Source organism: Platalea leucorodia, assembly GCF_965183815.1.
Source record: "Platalea leucorodia genome assembly, chromosome: 2".
Lineage (NCBI taxonomy): Eukaryota > Metazoa > Chordata > Aves > Pelecaniformes > Threskiornithidae > Platalea > Platalea leucorodia.
In genome coordinates, this window is record NC_138824.1 from 22,197,957 (window position 1) to 22,217,691 (window position 19,735).

The following is a 19,735-nucleotide window of genomic DNA, read 5'->3' on the forward strand; positions in this document are numbered from 1 at the left end:
CAGCCCGGTGAAGGAGGCCTGGTCCTGGGAATGACCGCACGTACGGGCGCTACCGGTCCCGCTGCCCCAGGCCGGGCCCAGCCCAGGGACTACAGCTCCCCGCAGGCAGAGCGACACCTCGCCGGCTGAAAACTACACCTCCCAGCGTGCCTCGCGCGGGAAAGACTACAACTCCCGGCATGCACCGCGCCCCCCCGCCCTCACCTCGCCTCCCAGCGTGCGGCAGCGCCCGCGAGGCATGCCGGGACGGGCGGGGGCGGGGCTCCGGCGGCGGTGGCGGCCCGCCGCCTTCCACGTGGTGCGCTGCCCGCCGCGCCCGCGGCCGGGGAGGCGCCCGCGGTTTGCGACGTTTCTTTGCGGCAGTGCGGCCAGGCGCGGGCGCCGTATTCCGCCCGGGAGACCGGCTGTTGTGCCGCTAGCTGGCGGGGCGGGGAGGGAGCAGCCGGAGGACGGGGCTCGGGAGGGAAGGGAGCAGCCCCGCCGCCGCCCGCCCGCCCCTGGATGGTCCGCGGGGCGGCTCGGGGGCCAACTCCTCCTGCTGCAGCTGCTGCTGCTGCTGCCGCCGCCGGCCGGTCGCGGCGGGGCGGGGCGCGGCGGGGTGCGCGGCTGTCGGGGGCGGCTCGGGGCGGCGCGGCGGGCGCCGAAGATGGACTATGACTTCAAGGTGAAGCTGACGGGGGAGCGCGAGCGGGTGGAGGACCTCTTCGAGTACGAGGGCTGCAAGGTGGGCAGGGGCACCTACGGGCACGTCTACAAAGCCAAGCGGAAGGACGGGTGAGTGCGGAGCGGGGCTGCCCCGGGCCCCCCGCCGGATCGCCGCGACCCCCCGGGCCCCGGCCCGGCCGCGCCCCCCGCCCGGGCCCCGGCCCCGGCCCGCCGCCCCCGCCCTGCCCCAGGGGCTGGCGGCCCCCGGCCCCCCGCCGCCCCTCCCCGGCCCTGCCGTGCCCTCCCGCCCGCTTAAACCCCGCGTTTCGCCCTCCGGGCCGAGCTCGGTCCCCGCGGGTCGCTCTGAGCCCTCCCGTCCCCTCGGCGTGGTGCGGGAGCCCCGTTGGGGACGGGGGGGGTTTGGAGAAAAAATGAGGTAGTTGAGGAAAACGCTTCGCTTAACGGATTTGCGTTGTGAATAAACGAGTAGCCGCTTACAGCGTTCAGCCTGGCCATCGGCTTCCTAGAACAGGGTTTGATTTTTTTTTTTTTTATAATGCTTTTTTTTTGTCTGATTTATTACTTGTAGTCACCATTTTGGGTATTCTTGCTGGCTGCTTCAGGAGCCGAAGTCTGCTGACCCTTTCGGGGCTTCAGAATGCCTTAAAAGAGCTTTACCTGTGCCCAGTCCGTGCTAGGGACCTGAGCAAACGCATTTCTTTGCATAAATGTTTGAAAGAAAGATCTAGCAAACTGTCATTTAGGTTTCCCCCGTCCATGACATGGCACCACTTGCTGAACAGCAGAACAATAGCAAGTAGGGAGCAGAAGAAGCAGGAGAGGCTCGGGCTGTTCTTGTAACAGGTCCTAAATTTTAAATTACAGCCATTCTTTCTCCTGCAGTCTCCTCACAGTGGTGCTCTGTATGGTGTCATTCCAATAACGTGTTTTAGAAGTCCGGGTGTTATTTTTACGTTTGATAAATAAAAAACTTTTAAAGCAGGCTGTGGTCAGTTGTGGCTGAAACATGGTCTGGTTCTGTTTACATAAGCTTTAATTCTGGAAATCCTTTAGCTGTTACCTATAGAATGGCTGTGATGGGACTGGTCCCACCTTATCTTGTCTCTGTCTTCAACATGCTGATATTGTAGCACAGTTACTTAAGTGTGAATTTTGTTTGCTGGTATGAGTCAGCTAACTTTTCCTAAGCTTCTTTTCTTCTCAAATTTTACATTTGGATCCTTCAAATTGTTCTTAGGAGAAATTCTTATCTTGCCTGAATTCTTTTTTTTTTTTTTTTTTTTCTGGTAGGGGGAGTAAACTGCTATGACTGTGATAAGCTATTGCCGCAGGTCTCCTTACGTGCAGGTACTAACTTTGCTAGTACAGCCAACCCTGGTTTCTGTGCCGATAAGGAGACCTCTAATATGAAAAATAGATTGAGGTAGTGAAAGATACCGACTACATTTCTAATGTTTGTGTCAGGCTTTTTGCAGCTGTTCAGCGTGTCGGACTGCAGCAGCGTGTAGGGAATTTGGCATGTGATACTGGGGAAGCATATATTCAAACATATTTTTGGTGAAATCATCAGTCTGCTTGATGGTGTTTGGGAGAGTGTGTATGGAGCTGCTGGTGGCAGTGTCATTTTGAGAAATTTCAGAAAAATGGAATTGTGTGCTTTAAAAATGGATAGTTACTCAAAGGTGGCTTTAAAATAGAGTTTCTTGTCAGTTCTTAAAGGTCTATGATTTTTAAATCCTCTCTCTTCTTGGTGAGGGGGGGAAATCAAGGTACAGTATTTGATTAGAGTTTGTAAAAAAAAAAAAGGGGGGGGGTGAGCAATGTATATTGTCTCCTTTTTTTTGCCTTATTGTTCATTTAGTGCCTCCTTTCCCTTCCCTTTCCTTTCCCTAATATTTCCCATTTCCCTTCCAGATTTCTGAAAAATTTCTCTTTTAAATATGCTGTGTAATTGCTCTTGGGCAATCGCTAAAAGACTTAAAGTAGAAACATCCATAGATGCTTTTGTAGCTTATACTGTACTTGTACCTATGTGATCTTAAATTATGTGGGTGGAATTAGGATTGAAGTTAAAGGTTCCATCTACGTACCTTTATCTGAAGGAATCAATTACATTGCAAAAGCAAATGTGTAATAATATTTCATTTTCCTGAAGCTATGGTAATGTATGTGTGTATGTTGTATCTTGCAGTGGGGAGTGTATGAAACAGAGCTCAATGTTTGTATATTGTTATATGCTAATATTGAAAAAAATACTCTTACATTGTTTCAATATTCCCCAAATGGTACATACTGATGGATGAATAACCTGCTTTTTGACTTGTTTGTAGTATTTATACAGCTTGAACTTTCTTTACATATGAAGTTGTTTGTTATCTTTTAGTTAATTTTCATAATTTGTTCCCTTAAACTTATAAGTTTAAAGCAAACTTTGTTATATGATTCTAATTCTTATTTTAAATAGCACAAATCTTTTAAGTCTATTAAAATACATCATGATTTTTAGAGTACTTTGCAGTCCTGCAGCCCATTCTTCAAATGTTTTGTTAAAAGCATTGGGGCAGCTTTTTCTTAAATGACATCATTTTCTACATATGGGTGTCTATTGAGTAGAAGAAACACAGAAAAGAACTAAACTTTAATAATTCAGTTTGTGCAAATGTATGTTCTAAAGCCCTTTGTGATAAAAATCCAGTTTAAGAGTAGTAGGAGCTAGTGTCTTTAGTATGACTGCAGTCTTCACCTTTTTTTTTTCCCCGATCGCTTTTACAGCTGCCTCTGAGGTGCAGTATGGCAATTCAAAACTAGATAGCAGCTGCGTGTCCTAATTGTAGAAGTTAATTGTATGTCATTAAAACTACAAGGGAATGTTTTGGAGGACAGTCTTAAAGGAATCTTGATGGAGTGAGAATCCTTCTAGTGAGCGAGAAAGAAGTTCTGTACTATGTGCTCTAGTGAGGGCGTAACCTGAATTTCGTGCCCTGCTCCAACAAAAAAGGCAGTCCAGCCCTGCGGTGCCCTTTGCCACAAGGTGAGGCTCGGGGTCTCAACTGGTCTCTCTTAGAGGTATGGCTCCACGGAGGTTTTCTTACATATTTGCTGCCAAACTTGACCCAGCTGAACATCAAATCAGCTGCGTAACAATGTCAGGCATCGCAGCTGAGCTCTACCTCCTGCATTGCCTGCAGCAAAATTGCATTCTGTTCTCAAGTTTTTATTTTAATCCCTCTTATTTTTAAGTTTGTGGTCTCTGTGGTTGAAAAGAATCGTCCTGGCTTTTTATTGAATGGTGCTGTCTTTTTTTCATCAGTGTGGTACCTGTAGTGGAGTTTAAAACCTGCTTAGAACAAACTCTATGTGAATTGATGGGGTTTATTTTTGTAGCAGAAAGGTGTACAAGAAGGCAATTGACTCTAATGGCAGATGCCGGGAAGGGAACGCAGGCATGGCGTGTTGAACATCAGTCTTCAGATAAAGAAACTGTTGCTCATCTCTAGTGGTGGTAGCATAGTTTACTTTATTTTTGTCCAGAAAATGTCAGTTATTTCCTGCAGAAAAGCTGCTTTGCATGCCTTTTGGGTGCTCCCTCAGGAACGTTGCTCAACCCAGATATTAAACCTACTGATTTGACTTATGCCAGGCTTGAAAGATATGCCAGCAGTTTTTAGTTTGTTGGACTAACATACAGATTTGATTTTTTTATATTTATTTTTTTTAATGGACCGGAGCAGACTCCTTCAAAGCTCGCTAGGAACAGAGTGGCAGGTACAGGCAGACTGAGGCAGCAGGACACTAGGGGCTGCTTGTGCAAGCCTGGCCACTGGAGCTGCCAGGCTGGGCTTTCTGTGCTGGCAGCACATGCTGGTCCTGTGCTAATGCCGAAGGGCTACCCAGTTTCAATGGGATTGATCTTGCACTGCTTTCTTTTTTCCACTCCCCTCTCCCTTCTGTTTTTACGAAGGAGCTAGAGTCAGAAACCTGAGAGAGAAGCCTATTCGTGGAGCAAGGCTGCGGCAATTTGGAGTGTTTCCAAATATTCATTTTTCCTGTTCATTGGATGTGGTTTGGATGAGAATAAGAAACTATGGAATGTCACTGTCAGGCAGTATCTAACTTTTTAATTACAACAGCAAAAAAAGATATAATTGAAGATCTCGAACTATAGTAACACCCCCCAGTGCTTTATCGGAAGCTTTTCTTAATTTCTCAGGAAGAGACTTATGTAGTGAGACTCTGGTGATGGGGAACCAACAGTAAGCAAGCTAGTGCTCTCCTAGTCACTCTCAGAGACTGTGAGAGGTGATGTAGGTCCCAAACACAAGTGCAGCTGGAGAGTTTTTTAATTTCAGCTATTATAGCTTTGTGTTGGAAGTATTGCTGTAGATGGACAGATTCTTTCATTTGGACATACTGACACACTGTAATTGAAACAATGAACTGACATTTATGTGCTGGACTTTTCCTTGCACCCTTCAAACAATCAAATCTAGATCCACTTTTTTTTCCTTGAGGGTCTGTAGGAGTTGTATAAGAAACAGAATGGTGGAAAACTAGTGGATGTCCAGTGAACTACTGGTTTGTTTCATTTCTAATACGATATGTCATAGTCTCTACTTACTGGTAAAAGGATATTACAAGAATGATGATGATTCTCTCTCAAAAACTTTTGTATAAAGAGAAACTGGGAGATTTGGAGTATTTCCCTTGGTAAAAAAGAGAAGGCAGAATCTGTTTAAGTTAGATAAAATAATGAATGGTTTGGGTAATGTGTAAGATGCTGGTGCTATTCTTGTTTCACAGTATTTGAAGAGGGGGACATGGAATTTTTTTGGTGAACAGTAAGGAAATATTTTAATGCAATGTAGATAAACTGCATAACCTGTTGTCAAAGGAAGAAGATAAGTCAAGAGCTTAGTGTCTGTTCTGTAATGTTATCAAAAATAATCACTTCTGACTAACTTGTGACAAGTTGAGTGCTCTTCTGCTCTAGAATTTAGGCTGCTCTGTTACAGGTTTAGGCCAAGCTCTGCAGTACATGCAGAAGAGCCCACCTTTGTTTACTTTAGGAATTTGGTTTGGGTTTTTTTTTTTAAACACTTGGCTCTTCATAAGGTTGGTACCAGATTAGTTCCAGTTTGTCTCTGTTTATGAGTATGCCCTGATTGAGTTACTTCAGATCATAGATCACTTATTTTGGCAATGTTTATATCAAACTGATTTTTAGTGAGAGGTACATTGAGTTTGGGAGTGCCACAAATAGCAGTAATTAGTCCAGTGGGAAATTTTACTTGGCAAGAAGTGAAAAAACAGATCTGGACTTACAGCTTCTTGGTTAGTTCTGTATCGAGCCTTTGCAAGAGTTGTGCCATGAAGTTCATGCTGTTAGTTTTCACTATAAACTTCCGAACAACTCTTGTCTTCTCTCAGTTTAATAGACATGGCGGAGGCGGGGGGGTTGGTTGAATGTTCATATGTGTTGATTTTAACTCTTTTGAACCGAAGCAGTTGGTGCAGATTACAGGCAGGCGGTGGGAGCCGCAGAGTCGGCACGGAAGCATTTGGCTTGTGACTCCTGTCAACAATAGCGTGGAATTTCTAAATGCCACAGACTTTATTTATGTATGTAATATGTGGTAATATCTTCTTAAAATATATGCCCTGAGTCTCTTTTGGATCCATTACCATAGTAGTTAGAAAGTTCCTAATTAAACTATATCTACATAATGAGGTATGCATGATGTATTGCATGAAGTCTTGTGCTCTTTCTTTTTATGGTAAACCACTCGTGTAACTGTCTTCCCATCTGCTGCCTTCCCTTCTCCCTGGTTAGGTGGCTCCGAGCCCTATAGGTTTTTAAGGTCATGCAGCTGAGTGAGACCTTCTGTGGCCCTTGGACTTTTCTTGGTGTGATTTTTTTGTTATCTTGTCACAGATGTGTTGATGTATTTTCATAGCCAACAGCAAAGGTGGAGCTGGCATAGCTGTGAGTTAGTGTTTCATTCCTACCTGAAGCCTTTGACAACTGCAGACAGGAGGGTGTGAGAATAATGTTGCAAAACACCAAAGATCTGAATCTGCTTTTGTTCTGGATTTATAAATTAGAATAATATATGTAAATAATGGGGGCATGTACTGCTGAGCTTCATTTCTCATGAGAGAATAGGGGATAGCTTTTGAGGGTGCTGATTATAGAGAAGGTGCACATCATCAGAGAATGCTGCTCTTGGTCAAATGACGGTGAGGTAGTAGTATGTTCACTCCATCTCTTGGGTGTCCTTTGATTCTCCTGTTTTAAAGTCTTTCCGAATTTCTTTTTTTTTTAAAAAAAAAAAACAACACAGAACAACGGAGATGTCCTTTCTTACCATTGGAATTTGAAGAGCTGTAATTTGCAGACTGCTGTAGCAGAAACTATGAAAGATCTCTTGTTTCTTAAGAATAGGTTCTAGTTATGCTGAAATTTGGAAACTACCGTGGAATCATAAAGAAGGGACAGTGGCTCGGATTTGTGTATGGCAAGGTTGTACTCCAGCAGTATGCAACAACAGTGAACATGGTGATATGCACTTCACAAGACCTCCAGGTTACATCCCAGTTGTGTCCATTTTGGCATTAAAGGGTGATTGTTGTGCCACTGTGAGTATCAAAATGGTTATAAAAATCTGTCTCTTTATTGAACTTACTGACTTATAAGCCATTCATTGGTGTGCCTGAGTAGCGATAGAAGCAGATAGTTCTGAATAGCCAGTTAATACTGAGATGCTTCCATCTTCCACCAGAATAATTTTCCATAGACAAGTAGCAGAACAATGACAAACAGGACATCAATTGCAAATGTCTGGGTAGCAGCATCTTCTAAATAAAATACTTCTTCCCCCCGGTCCCCCCAATGGCTTTCTTGGGAACAGGATTCTTTCTTTCTACTACGGACCCTTATCATTGTGGAGTTGTGATTACGTGGGATGGAGACTGGGCTGCTGTAGTTAGATGAACCGAGCATGTGAGGCAGTGCACAGGCTGCTGGCGTGGACTGTGTCTTCCCACCTCTGCTGTGGTTACTACTCTTAAGCACACCTTTCATCATCTTTTATTTAGATTTAAACATAAAATCAGTTTAGTGAGAACTGGAAAGGAGGATCATGAGTATTGGTCCTAACAGTTGGCAACCAGTATCTTTTTTTTTTTTAGCAGTAATACTGGAGTGCTGGGCACCAGCCCAAAAGGAGACACCTCATGCCCCTCATAGGATCTCCTTTCTTCTGTGCTGACAAAATGAGTGCTGTGTTCAATTTTTACTATTTGCTTGGTGTGCTGTTTTTTCATCTCAGAATAAAATGTTTGCCTTGTCTATATTTTTGCCATACAGCTTGTCTTTCAAGCTTGGCTCTAGTTCTTAATTCCGGATGATAATCCTTTAATTTCAAAGTGTGATGTTAATCTGAATTTTCCTACAAGAGTCTGTAATATGAGGGATAGGTGGACTTCTCTTGCTTCCTTTTGTAGCTGCCTTGGAAGCAGCAGAAGTGTGATAGTTATTTGTCGCAGTGCTGCTCGTATGAAGTATGCTGGTTGGGGGTGGATGGAGGGAGGGACATAAATAACTGAATGGCCTGGTAGTGTGTTCTATTTGGAGAGTGTAAAAGGTTAAAATTTTTAAAACAAAAGTGACATTGGTTACAGACAGACAGTTGAAGCTTCCCAAATAGTCCTTTTCCCTCTAGGCTCTTACACACATAAGAAAACTCCCTATTTCCAGTGTCAAGCCTAATGCCACCCTAGTTTTTGCACACATTAAGCTAATCTGTAACTGAATATCAAAAGAATAAAGTGGAAATGACTGATAAACATGAATGACTGCAGAATGTCAAGACTGAAAGCAAACTGTAGGGGGGAGCTGGTACTTGTTTGCTTTAATTTAATTGTCCCCTCTTATATGTGCAAAAAATGGGCTCTTATGCCTGTACTTCTCAGTAAGGAAGAGGTTTTTTGACAGACTGCTGCAATATGCTAGGAGCTATCGTGTTGCATTTTTCAGTCACCTTGGAGAATGATTCCTGTGGGGTTTTGTAACCTGTTTATGTTCACAAACTTCTGAAAAAATCAGACGGAACTTCAGGGCAGAAGAGACTGCTCCATTGCTTTCTCAATGACATAGACAGTGGGATCAAGTGCACCCTAAGCAAGTTTGCAGATGACACCAAGCTGAGCGGTGCAGTTGACACGCCTGAGGGACGGGATGCCATCCAGAGGGACCTGGACAGGCTGGAGAGGTGGGCCTGTGTGAACCTCATGAGGTTCAACAAGGCCAAGTGCAAGGTCCTGCACCTGGGTTGGGGCAATCCCCGGTATCAATACAGGCTGGGGAAAGAAAGGATTGAGAGCAGTCCTGAGGAGAAGGACTTGGGGGTACTGATAGACAAAAAGCTGGACATGAGCCAGCAATGTGCTCTCGCAGCCCAGAAAGCCAACCGTATCCTGGGCTGCATCAAAAGCAGCGTGGCCAGCAGGGCGAGGGAGGTGATTCTGCCCCTCTGCTCTGCTCTGGTGAGACCCCACCTGGAGCACTGCGTCCAGCTCTGGGGTCCCCAGCACAGGAAGGACGTGGACCTGTTGGAGTGGGTCCAGAGAAGGGCCACAAAAATGATCAGAGGGATGGAGCACCTCTCCTGTGAAGAAAGGCTGAAAGAGCTGGGGTTGTTCAGCCTGGAGAAGAGAAGGCTGTGGGGAGACCTTATTGCAGCCTTTCAGTACTTAAAGGGGGTCTGCAAGAAAGATGGGGACAGACTTTTTAGCAAGGCCTGCTGTGATGGGACAAGGGGTAATGGTTTTAAACTAAAGGAGGGTAGATTTAGACTAAATACAATGAAAAAATTTTTCATGATGAGGGTAGTGAAACACTGGAACGGGTTGCCCAGAGAGGTGGTAGATGCCCCATCCTTGGAAACATTCAAGGCCAGGCTGGGTGGGGCTCTGAGCAACCTGACCTAGTTGAAGATGTCCCTGCCAATTGCAGGGGGGATGGACCAGATGACCTTTAAAGGTCTCTTCCATCCCAAAGCATTCTATGATTTCCTCACCCACCCACATGAAGGCTGCATACAGTCATCAACAGTGCCCGGAAGAGTGGGCTTGGGGTGATGTTATGCACTAGAGGTAAGTGGTGGAGGTGAAAGACAAGCATGAGCTAACTATGGATACCAAGATGTCTAGTGGCATGCTAGAAACAACATACTGTGCTGTCTGCTTCTGGCACGGCAGCGTAAAATATGTGCAGTTATTGAGTGCCCTGAAAAAAACGGTGGATGCTATGGGCCGTGCATTGTTAAGGAAGAGGAGATGAACCTGGAGCTAAGCTGTTCTTCAGGGGAAGGTGAGGGGAGAGGTGGTGGTGGCTGGGAGGCTCTGCAGGGCATAGTATCTGCATGGGAAAGCACCCGTTTGTACAGCTGGAATCGGTGCGGACTATGACAGTGGATTCTTCTTTGTGTTAACAAATGATCTGGAGACAGGGTGAAAAACAACAGAGTTGGAAACTTTCCTGGACTGAAGTCAGTGATCAGTGTAGAGTAGCATCGTGTTTCTGTCTGAGGGAACGAGTAGGGAGGGAGAGGTGAGTCAGGAAACCGGGTCCTGGAGGTCTCCTGGACCAGGAGGATAGATCTTGCAGCTCTTGTTTCCAGCACTGAGTTTTGAGAATCCTGATAGAAATTATGGAAAAAAACCCTAGACCTGGCCTGGAAGGAGCCCCTTACATCTGAGAGCAGGAATAAAATAGTAGCATTGAAGGATGAATCTAATTCTGTAATTTTGTGCATTTGAAGAAAAGTACTTGAAGAACAACAGTTCAGGTAGATAAGCAAGTGGTAAGTACACACAGTGCAGGTAATTTGCAGTGCAGAAGCAGTTCTTTAGTGAACAGGTTGAAAGCAGATTTTGAGAAAGCATTTCCTCCTATCTGATAAAGATTTAAAAAAAAAAAAAAAGGGTGGTGGTGTCTCCCTTGCTTTTAAGGGTGAGTGTGATGAGGCTCTAACACCTTTCATACTTCTGCAAGACCTTTGCTGGCCAGTGCAGATTCTAAAAGAATAACCTTAATATAATAGTGGATGAATATTCGGATGTATTCCTTAACCTTTTTGCTGATTTTAAACAATATTGTTTGTGATCTCTGCATGTGATAACTGTTCTGTGGAAAATACTACTTTCAAATGTTTCTGCAAAAACACTAGAAATGTCTTAACTATAAGGGAAAAAAAAAGAATATTAATTTTATGGCTACATGTACTGATAACCTCTGTATTTCTGAAACTGTTAAAACCCAAAGAATTCTGTGGCTGTACAGAGTCCTTGTATAAAGAGATCTGAGGTACTAGCTGCTTTTGAGATACTGGAAAATTGAAGATGGAGGTTGGAGCCTTGCTGCCTTAAAGTCACACAGGCTGCACTAGTTCTGGTTGCATCTTTTTGTGGCTCGCACAGTAGTGGTCTGAGTAATGGCATTTATGACACCTGATTTTTTTTTTTTTTTTCTTCCCCTCACCAAGGCTCTTTGCTTTATTGTGGAATTATCCACTGTCTAAATGCAAATTCAGATTGGAAGTATACTGGCAGCTAGGGCTCTCTCCTAGGATGAGGTAAATAACGTGTTGTGCAAAAGTTATAATCTGTATGTTTTCTGCCAGTCTGCTGCCATGAAGAAACTTAGATTTGATCAGCTCAAATGATTTGAGGTAAAAATGCTGTGCTTTCTGGGCATGTGTTGGGGGAAGAGGAGCTGCCAGATCTTGAACATTTGAAAAGGGCCCAGGCTAAAGGGATGTCAAATATCATTCAAAATTCTCATTTTGAAACTGAGTAAGCCTATGAAGATTATGTTTAATCAATACGTAATTGGCTCTGTCTTTTATGCTTGTTTAAAGCATTAACAAAGTAAGCCAGCAGTTTCTTTTGTAATGTTATAAAATACTCAGAATTGTGGATTCTGACTTTATGTAGATGATGATAACTGGTTCACCCTCCTCTGTTAATTTAAACTCTTGGAAATACTCTAAGGTTCAATACAGACAAAATTTATCCAAGTTTGTTCAAGTAAGGCAATGAAGCTGAGGCAGGAGCATCAAGATACTTTGCTGCTAATAAAAGGCTTGCTTTCTTTCTGGTATCCTTCCACTGTAAAGCAGTCTTGAGTTTAGAGTGGAGAAGCCCATCGTGCGTGAATGGATGGGAATAAAGTTTCCGTTTCAGGCTTCATCCCGCCAATGCTCTAACTCTCATGCTCCTCTCTTCCCCGCTGCCCCCCCATCTTTTCTTTGTGAGCTTGGCAAGTGATGCTGCGTGTTACTGCTACGTGCAGGCTGATAACCATTCAGGAGGGTTTTGTGTTCTGGCTGGCTAGCCTGCTGTTCTCTCTTGTCTCCTCCCAGGCTCAACAAGTTGTTTCCAAGACCTTGTCAAGCCCCTATAATGGTGCATTTGGGATTACAGCATAGCTTTATTCATAGCTACAATTTTTCTTTAGGTACAAGGCCACTTGTGAACTAGGTGCTAACTTTTGTGCATTGCAGGCTTCCCATTTGAGAAATAGCTATTTGAATAAATATATTGAATTTTGTACAGCAGCGTATGAAGTCCTTAGTAGCTTACATAGGAAAGGTACTGGATAGACAATTTAATATTCTGCTTTTTTGCAGAGAATTCTACTGATGTTGCCCTATTGCATGTGTTTTGCATATCCTAGTGAAAGATTGAAGTAAGCATATGAAGATCAGAATGCCAAAGAGTCCTTGTAAAATTATATGTAATACTTGAGCAAAAAGATACTGCTGTTTAGGCAACATGTTCCCTTCAACTGCGTCTTAACCTTGAGTGTTAAGTGGTAGTACAGCAAAATACATTGTACAGTCAGTTTAGAATTTGCAGGAAAAGAACTATAAGCCAGGATTAAAGCTGCAGATATTTTCTTTAAAGGACAAAATGTTTGAGAGAACATAGTGATTTTCTCAACTCCAGATGATAGCCTAAACATCCAAAATTAAAATTAGTCTTGAAAAAATGCACATTTTGCAAACAGGGAAGAACACAACTAAAGGTCAATGAAACAATCTGCCTGTTTTTCGGGGAAAGCTCTGCTGTGTGCTTGTAACACCTTGCATACAAGATGCTGACATTTGAATAAAGGACACTTGAGAGTTGCACTAAAAAAGACGACTCATTTCATTACTGTCTGTGCGAATAATATGTGCAGCTGAGAGCTTGGAATACAAAAGGATCTGAATTGCAGCAAACCCCTGATTCCACCTTGTGTTTCTGGCCAAGATGTGTTTTCTGGGAGAGGCATAGCCTTACCCTGTGAGGGGGGGCCCTGGCTGCAGGTGTGCTTTCAATTACCGTTTGCATTCAGACTCTGGATAATCCCACAACGAAGCCTTGGAAAGTCAGGTTTCATCAACTCCGTTGTTCTCAGGGCACTACTGGGCAAGGTATGGAGCACAACAAAAGCAACTGGAGGAAGCTTTGCCCGGGTGGACTTCAAGACAGCAAGGCGGCAAATTTGTCCCTGAGTGTAATTTGAATCTTATCTAACTTTTTGGACTTGAACTGCTTGGCGTTCAGACTCTCTCTTTTCTTTTTGGGTGAATGTCAATCCTGTTTAAGCAGGGTTGAACAAAACAACCTCTCACAAATAAATGTGCTAACAGTGCCATTCACTGTTATGTTAATTCAATTTCATAAAAGCTCAACTGGAAGCTTATATGACTCTGCCAGATGAGTGTCAGATACCGAAAGACTCAAAAAAGAGTAGCTATTGCAACACTGAAAGCTCTATGGGTAGAATTCTAGGTATGTGTAAGGGGGAAAAATAGCATTAGGAGTGCCTTTCCATCTGCCTGACTAGTTTGCCTATGCTCTGTGAGATCAGAGAGGCTACAAAGCAGAAAATACAGCAATGAATGGCTCGTTAGCCTCATTTCATTTAGGTGGATGCTCTGTCAGGGAGAGATGCCAAGACAAAACTTCGGGACAGTGAGTAGCTACTTACTGAAACAGCTAGTCTCCCACCTGCAATGGGAGAATTGACTTGGGACTTGGCCTGCAGTAGGATGAAAGAGCAAGTTCAAACTGATACTACTGAGGGCTGTCTGTGACAAACATGGTTTGTACATTGCTCCTGGAGGGATGCTGAATCTGTACAAGGTTAGGAAATCTGCTTGAAGTACCACTTCAGTTAAAAAAAAAAAAAAAAAAAAAAAAAAGGAGGGGGAGGTGGTGGTGATGGGAGGAGACTTCTTAAAGCTAAAAGAGAGCCAAGAAGGTGAAATGTTGCAAGCTGCTTGGGAACCATTTTTGAAGCTTCTCTGGGCTCTCAGTGAGTACGTATCACTCATCAAGACACCCTGTAAAACTGTCAATGAAAAAAATCTGACATGGCCAAACAGTAGAATAAAGGAAGCCCTTGGGAGTAAGAATATGTTCTTTGAAAAATTAAGTCTTCTGTGAATGATGAATGTAGAAAAGAAGGTAAGTGATGGCAGGCTGAGTGTAGAAATGTAGTGTGACAGCCCCCCTTGGCAACCTACCCACCCATATAAGCCCTCAGAAACACACACAAGCTCCCCCCACGCCTCCCCAACCTTGAGAAACTACTTGAGAAGGTAATTAAATTAATCTTCCTTTCCCCCCCCTTCTCTTCCGATGCATCAGTAGCACGATGCTATCTGTAGGACCAGGAGACCACTGAACTATTGAAGGAGCGTCTAGAGAAGATGAAATAACAACAGGAAAAAAGCTTTGGTTTTGTCTGTGCATTAGGAAAGAGCTTACAGAGGTGGAGGCAAAGGAGTACATCGGGGGATCTGTCTCAAATTGCAGTGTTTGGGGAAGGGGCTGTTTGAACAAACTGAAGTGAAGGGCAGTCAGTTGTCCAGATGAGATGTGTTCACACATCTGAAGGCGTTCAAGAATGAAATAAGCAAATTATTAACCAGAAAGTATAACCCGATGCTTTAAATTGTCCCAGTCATAGAAGACTGGAAAAGGGGCAGTGGTGAGATCAGTTTTTAAAGCAAGTTGTTGAAAGAGTGGGAACTACTAACTAGTAAGCTGAACTAAGAGCAGAGATAGTGGACACATGAAAGGTGCCGAGTTGAAGAGACAACAGCCTTATAAAACACATTCTACATCTCCTAAGTCTATTAAAATCCTTTGACAGAGTTAACAGATAGGTTAAGGCAACGTAGTTGATGTAATCTATCTAGATTTCCAAAAGGCATTTCGTGAAGTCCCCTACCAAAGGCTTAAGCTGAACACGGAGATGGTCCTTGTCTGGATAGAGAAGCTAGTTAAAGATGCGAATTAATGGCGAGAGGTCATTCGTGGTGTCTCTCGGGAATCTGTGCTGCTCAAAAGTTTTATTTGGAAATCACTTGTCCTAAATAGTTGGGAAACAGCTTTGCTGATGAGAGTTACTTGGGATAGTGAAGGCAAGGACTGATTGTGAAGGCTTGGCCCTCAATATCACAAAGTCCTTCTCCGATAATATATCATAGTCATTGAAGTGATGCGTATGGGAAAATTGTCCTTTCTTTACTCGCACAACGGTAGCCTCTGAATTTATTATTACTTAAGAAAAAGATTTTGGAGTTTATAATGAGAGTTTTGTGAAAGTGCCAGCTCAGTGCAAGTAATGGCTAAAAAGCAGAGAGAATTACAAGACTTACTAGCAATGGAGCAGAGCACAAAGCGCGGTGTCATTGTTGCTGTAAATCCTATTTTCAGTATTGTAGGCACTTCTAATCCCTTTATCCCAGGCAGGGTATAATAGACCTAAGGAGGGCCAACAAGGATACTCAGAAATGTGGAGCAGTGTCTGTATGAAAACTTCAGTCCTTCCCACAGACGGAGGAGTCTTTTGTATTTGTGAGAGTGAGGGACCGCGAGAGTCTCTAAAATCCTGAGTGTCATCGAGAAGACAGGAAACAGTTGTTCAGTGACTGGATAAATTTATGAAAGGTAAATCCATTAAGGGCTATTAAATAAGAAAATATCATCTGTGAACCTGTAGCTCCTACAGTAGTATGTTTGCGACTGTTAGGCAAATTTGTGACTCAAAAAACTTCTAATCATAAAATTTTTTTTAAAGCAGCAAACATGTTGCTTCCTCCATGTAAACCAAATAATTTCACAGATTTGACTAATGAAGAAAAATGTACTAAAAATAGAAGTTACCCAATGAAATTATGGTTTTCTGAAGTTTAGACCAATGTTTTAGCCCTGTTGTTTGCTCTTCAGAACAGCTGCTTTAATGAAGCAGCATGGAGCTTTGAGTCCGGAATGGGGTATTGCTGCCCATCAACTAGTCTCCTCATAGGACAGATCTTCATAATTTTGTGTTTTTAAAACTTAGTTTTTAGGCTGGCTGTCAAATCACAATTTTGTGGGAGAAGGGAGAAGATACTTAGTCAAATCCCAGGGATTCTTGCTTCTGTGGAACTTTGGTGCTGGAGTTAATTGCAAGGCTGGGGGGAGGGGGTTGGTTTGTTTTTAAATATATAATTATTTATTTTTAAATTATGGCCAACCATACTCCCCATGGTTTCACCACCACCAGAAAGCAGGGAGTGAAGTATTTTGCTTTTTCTCTTCCATCTCTCTCTGTCGTCTACCCATTCCTTTGTTGTCTTTTGCTCTTAATACAAACTTTGGTGGTGGTTTTGATACTCATCATATCCAGCTGTAGACTAACAGAAATTGTTAACCCAGGAAAAAAAAAAGAAGATAACTTTTTGCTGAATGCAAGAGGTGAATCATGTCATGGAGGAGTGTGGCACACATCAGAGCTGGCATAAGGGGAGGGATTTTCTGGCGAGGAGCAGTGAGGCAGACATGTCAAGAAAAGGCTTTTCTTTTGACAGCAGCAAATTCTTAGATCAGAAGCACCACATGTACAGTGTATCATTGAATTTACTTGGTTGCTTTGAACTTCTTGCCAAACTACATGTTGTGGCGAAAGGTGTTAATTTTTAAAAAAAATCAAAGAACAAAAGGAATAAAGTGAATCAGTAATTGCCATTCACCACATAGTATCAGCTGTCTCAGAAGCCCTAGTGTTTATTGGTTTGCTGTTGATGGTTTTTCCTCCAGCTGTGGAAATGACCTTTTCTTTACCCACGAAAAGGTCTGATTGCTGAAGGATTTGTTTTGAAGTAGAAAATACTGTCAGCAGAAGCCTTGCTATCTGATAAGAATAATGATGCTGTTCTGGCACAGTAATCTTGCCATGTCCTGTAAGTATTTTGGGGATGGAAAAAGAATAAATGCCTGCGTTAGACCCTTAATAAATTCAGTTCTGTTAGAGCATCTTCCCCTGCAATCCCTTCTTTGTGTTAGCATTTGGGTGAGTAATATGCCTTTTTATTTTCACATGACATCTTGTAAATTTAGATCCAAGTCCATTAAATGTGCTTCAGTCACAAACTGTGTTTTTTGTAGTCTTCTATCCTTTTGTAAAGGTTTTTTTTTTTTTTTGTCTTAAAGCACACTGTATCTAAAAATTGCATACTAAAGTGTTAGCAAGACAGTCACGCTGAACCGTTCCTTTTCTTTTGGGATAAAATGTATGTTTTTGAGGAGGGGGGCTAATAGCAAAAAGAAAGAGCACAAACTGACTCTTTTCCAGCCTCTAGCTGTGCTGTTCTACCTGTTTGCTTTTTTGTGCATCATGTCCATACCTTTAGAAGGAAAAAAATGCTAACCATGCAAATTTGTTAAAATGTTACCTTAGAGATAAGTCTTTAAAGTCTTCTGCTAAGTTGTTTAGTATTTACATTTAAATGTGATATATCTATTAGTCCTTCTCTAAGTTAAATGTTAATTCAGCTAGAAATTACTGACAAACTTGAAGATAATCTCTGCCTAGCATTAAGATAGTAATATATTTTTGTTACCTCTCTGGAAGAAAAAGAGAAAAAGGAGAGAACAGCAGGGTAAATAAATTAAAGATGAAGTTTTTGTCAACTTCTGAGTTTTGCAATTTATTTAAGTTTAATGATATGACTATGCAAACACTTCCTAAGGCTCACCAAAACTTACTGTGATCATACAGCACATTGATTGCAACTTGGATCGATGTAGCTATAATCTACAACATGCCTTTATAAAATTAAGGACTGTATTGATTAATAGGAATGTTTGCTCTGGATCTTATGAAAGGTCCATCCAGCTATCTTTGACAGTGAAGTCCAGCAGATCTTTTGGAAGTAAAGTAAGATGGGCAAGCATGTAGTGGTGCTTTCCAACTGACACGCTTCTGCTTCATCTGGTATCCAGAATTACTGTCTTAAGGTGAAATTAAAATTTGGGGTCCTGGATTTCCGCTGTGTTGTTCACCTGTAGTTGTTCTTGCATACTTTAGGAGCAAAGGAAAAGGAACCCTAGGGGATAAAGATGTGATGGTTTTTTTGGTTGGTGGTTTTTTGTTTTTGTTTGTTTTTTTTTTTTGTTTTTTTTTTTGTTTTTTTTTTTTTTTTTGCCTTAGACTAATTTTATTCTATTTTAGTCTGTCGTAGTCTCTCTATGAAACCAGGCAAGATGTAGCCGGTCTTCCTGATAATAGCTACATACCAATATCATTTGAGAGTCCCTGCACATCAGCAACACCTACAAAATGAGGACGTGCCCCTGGCAGTATATCTGTTGGAGAAGACGATGGCTCGTCAGGGGTTGCACTGCTACCGTGTGGGTCTAGAGCAGCGCTGACTCCCGAGGTGGTTGGTGGTGGTGGCAGGGGAGCGCGCTGGCTGCTGCCGCTTCCCGGCCGCCGCCTCGGGTCATTCGGAAATCTGTGTGCCCACGCAGCTCTGCTCCTGGTTGTGCGCGGAGCTCTGGTATGGAGGGGTGCTGTATTGTTTGCTGATCCAGCTGTAGCTGATTCCAGACAGTTGTTTGCTACATACTTTTTTAAACATGCTTCCATGCATTTTTTTTTATTCATATTTTTCTTGCATATCTCATGTTTGAAGTTAGAGAAGAAGTAGACAACACTTATTACTGTAGGAATATGGAAACAGTCTGAAATTTCCCCTTTGGGAGTAAGCACTGTTATGAAAGTGTGTGAGACTGTAAAGCACATACTGAGTTAGAACAGGTGCAAGGCACTGCTTGTGGTGGCATCCACAAATACATAAGAAGTCACTACTTTATGAACTGTATTTATCTTTGTCTGCAGATTAAGTAGTACCAACTGCTCTTTATTCTCTTTACCTCTTCCTGGAAAGTCTTTACGGGAAACTTTGTAGAGGAGAGAATAGTTGTGAACTACGCTTTTGAGCTAAAATCCTCAACAAAGTAGCTCGGACTCCCAGCTTTTCTGGCTGGGTTGCATTCATGATCCTTTCTCATTTATTAATATATAAGAGGCTTTCATGACAGAATCTGGGTTTTTATCTGATTTTTTGGCAGATTTCTTCTGTGAAAGGAACAAGCTAGAATCTATGATGGGATAAACTTTAACCTGGTTGTAAATACATTTAAATACTCTGGGCTTGAATAAATCTGAACTTTTAAAAATAGTCATGCTTTGGTTGTGTAGCAGGCAGTTTATAATAGAGAAGATAATGTTAACCTATTTTCTGTAGGTTTAACCCCTGTTATAGGACTACCCCATTTTTCAAAATGTTTTTAAATTCAGTCAAATGAAGAAGCAGTAATTTGAACTAATGTTTATCTTCTGGTCTTGCTTCATCCGACTTGTTTTAGCTAAAATAACTGAAATGTGGCTTTTTTGTTTGCTCTCAAAAGTAAACAAAAAACCTCCCGCACCAAGGGGCCCTTGGAAATTAAGTATTTTTAGAACAATCTCATTTTGGAAATGATTTACTGATGCTCTATGCATTGTATATAATAAGTAAAATAACCCTCAAACAGCTATAACTGAATGACATAATTCTAGTTTATATCGTTTCTATAGTTTGAAAAAGTCTACTGTTTTAGCAATGGTGAGCTTTTTTAATGAATAGAATTATTTCTGCAGCAGGTGTAGCACTTAGCTGCACCTTTCTGGCAAAGGTGGATG

General features: G+C 42.5%; 1 protein-coding gene across 6 annotated transcripts in view; it reads left to right on the forward strand.

Moving 5' to 3' along the window:
- The first annotated feature begins 599 nt into the window (after positions 1-599).
- The window catches only part of CDK8 (cyclin dependent kinase 8), an 87,984-nt gene continuing 68,848 nt past the window's right edge, over positions 600-19,735 (forward strand). For 5 of the 6 annotated variants that reach the window (XR_014227489.1, XR_014227490.1, XM_082304862.1 and 2 more), the window contains exon 1: positions 600-774. Coding sequence is in view for 3 of the 6 variants with exons in the window: in XM_082304862.1 (XP_082160988.1) it covers positions 647-774 (128 nt within the window). In the remaining 3 variants the exon portion in view is untranslated. The remainder of the gene's footprint in view (positions 775-19,735) is intronic. The other variant, XM_082304865.1, reaches the window with a different exon arrangement.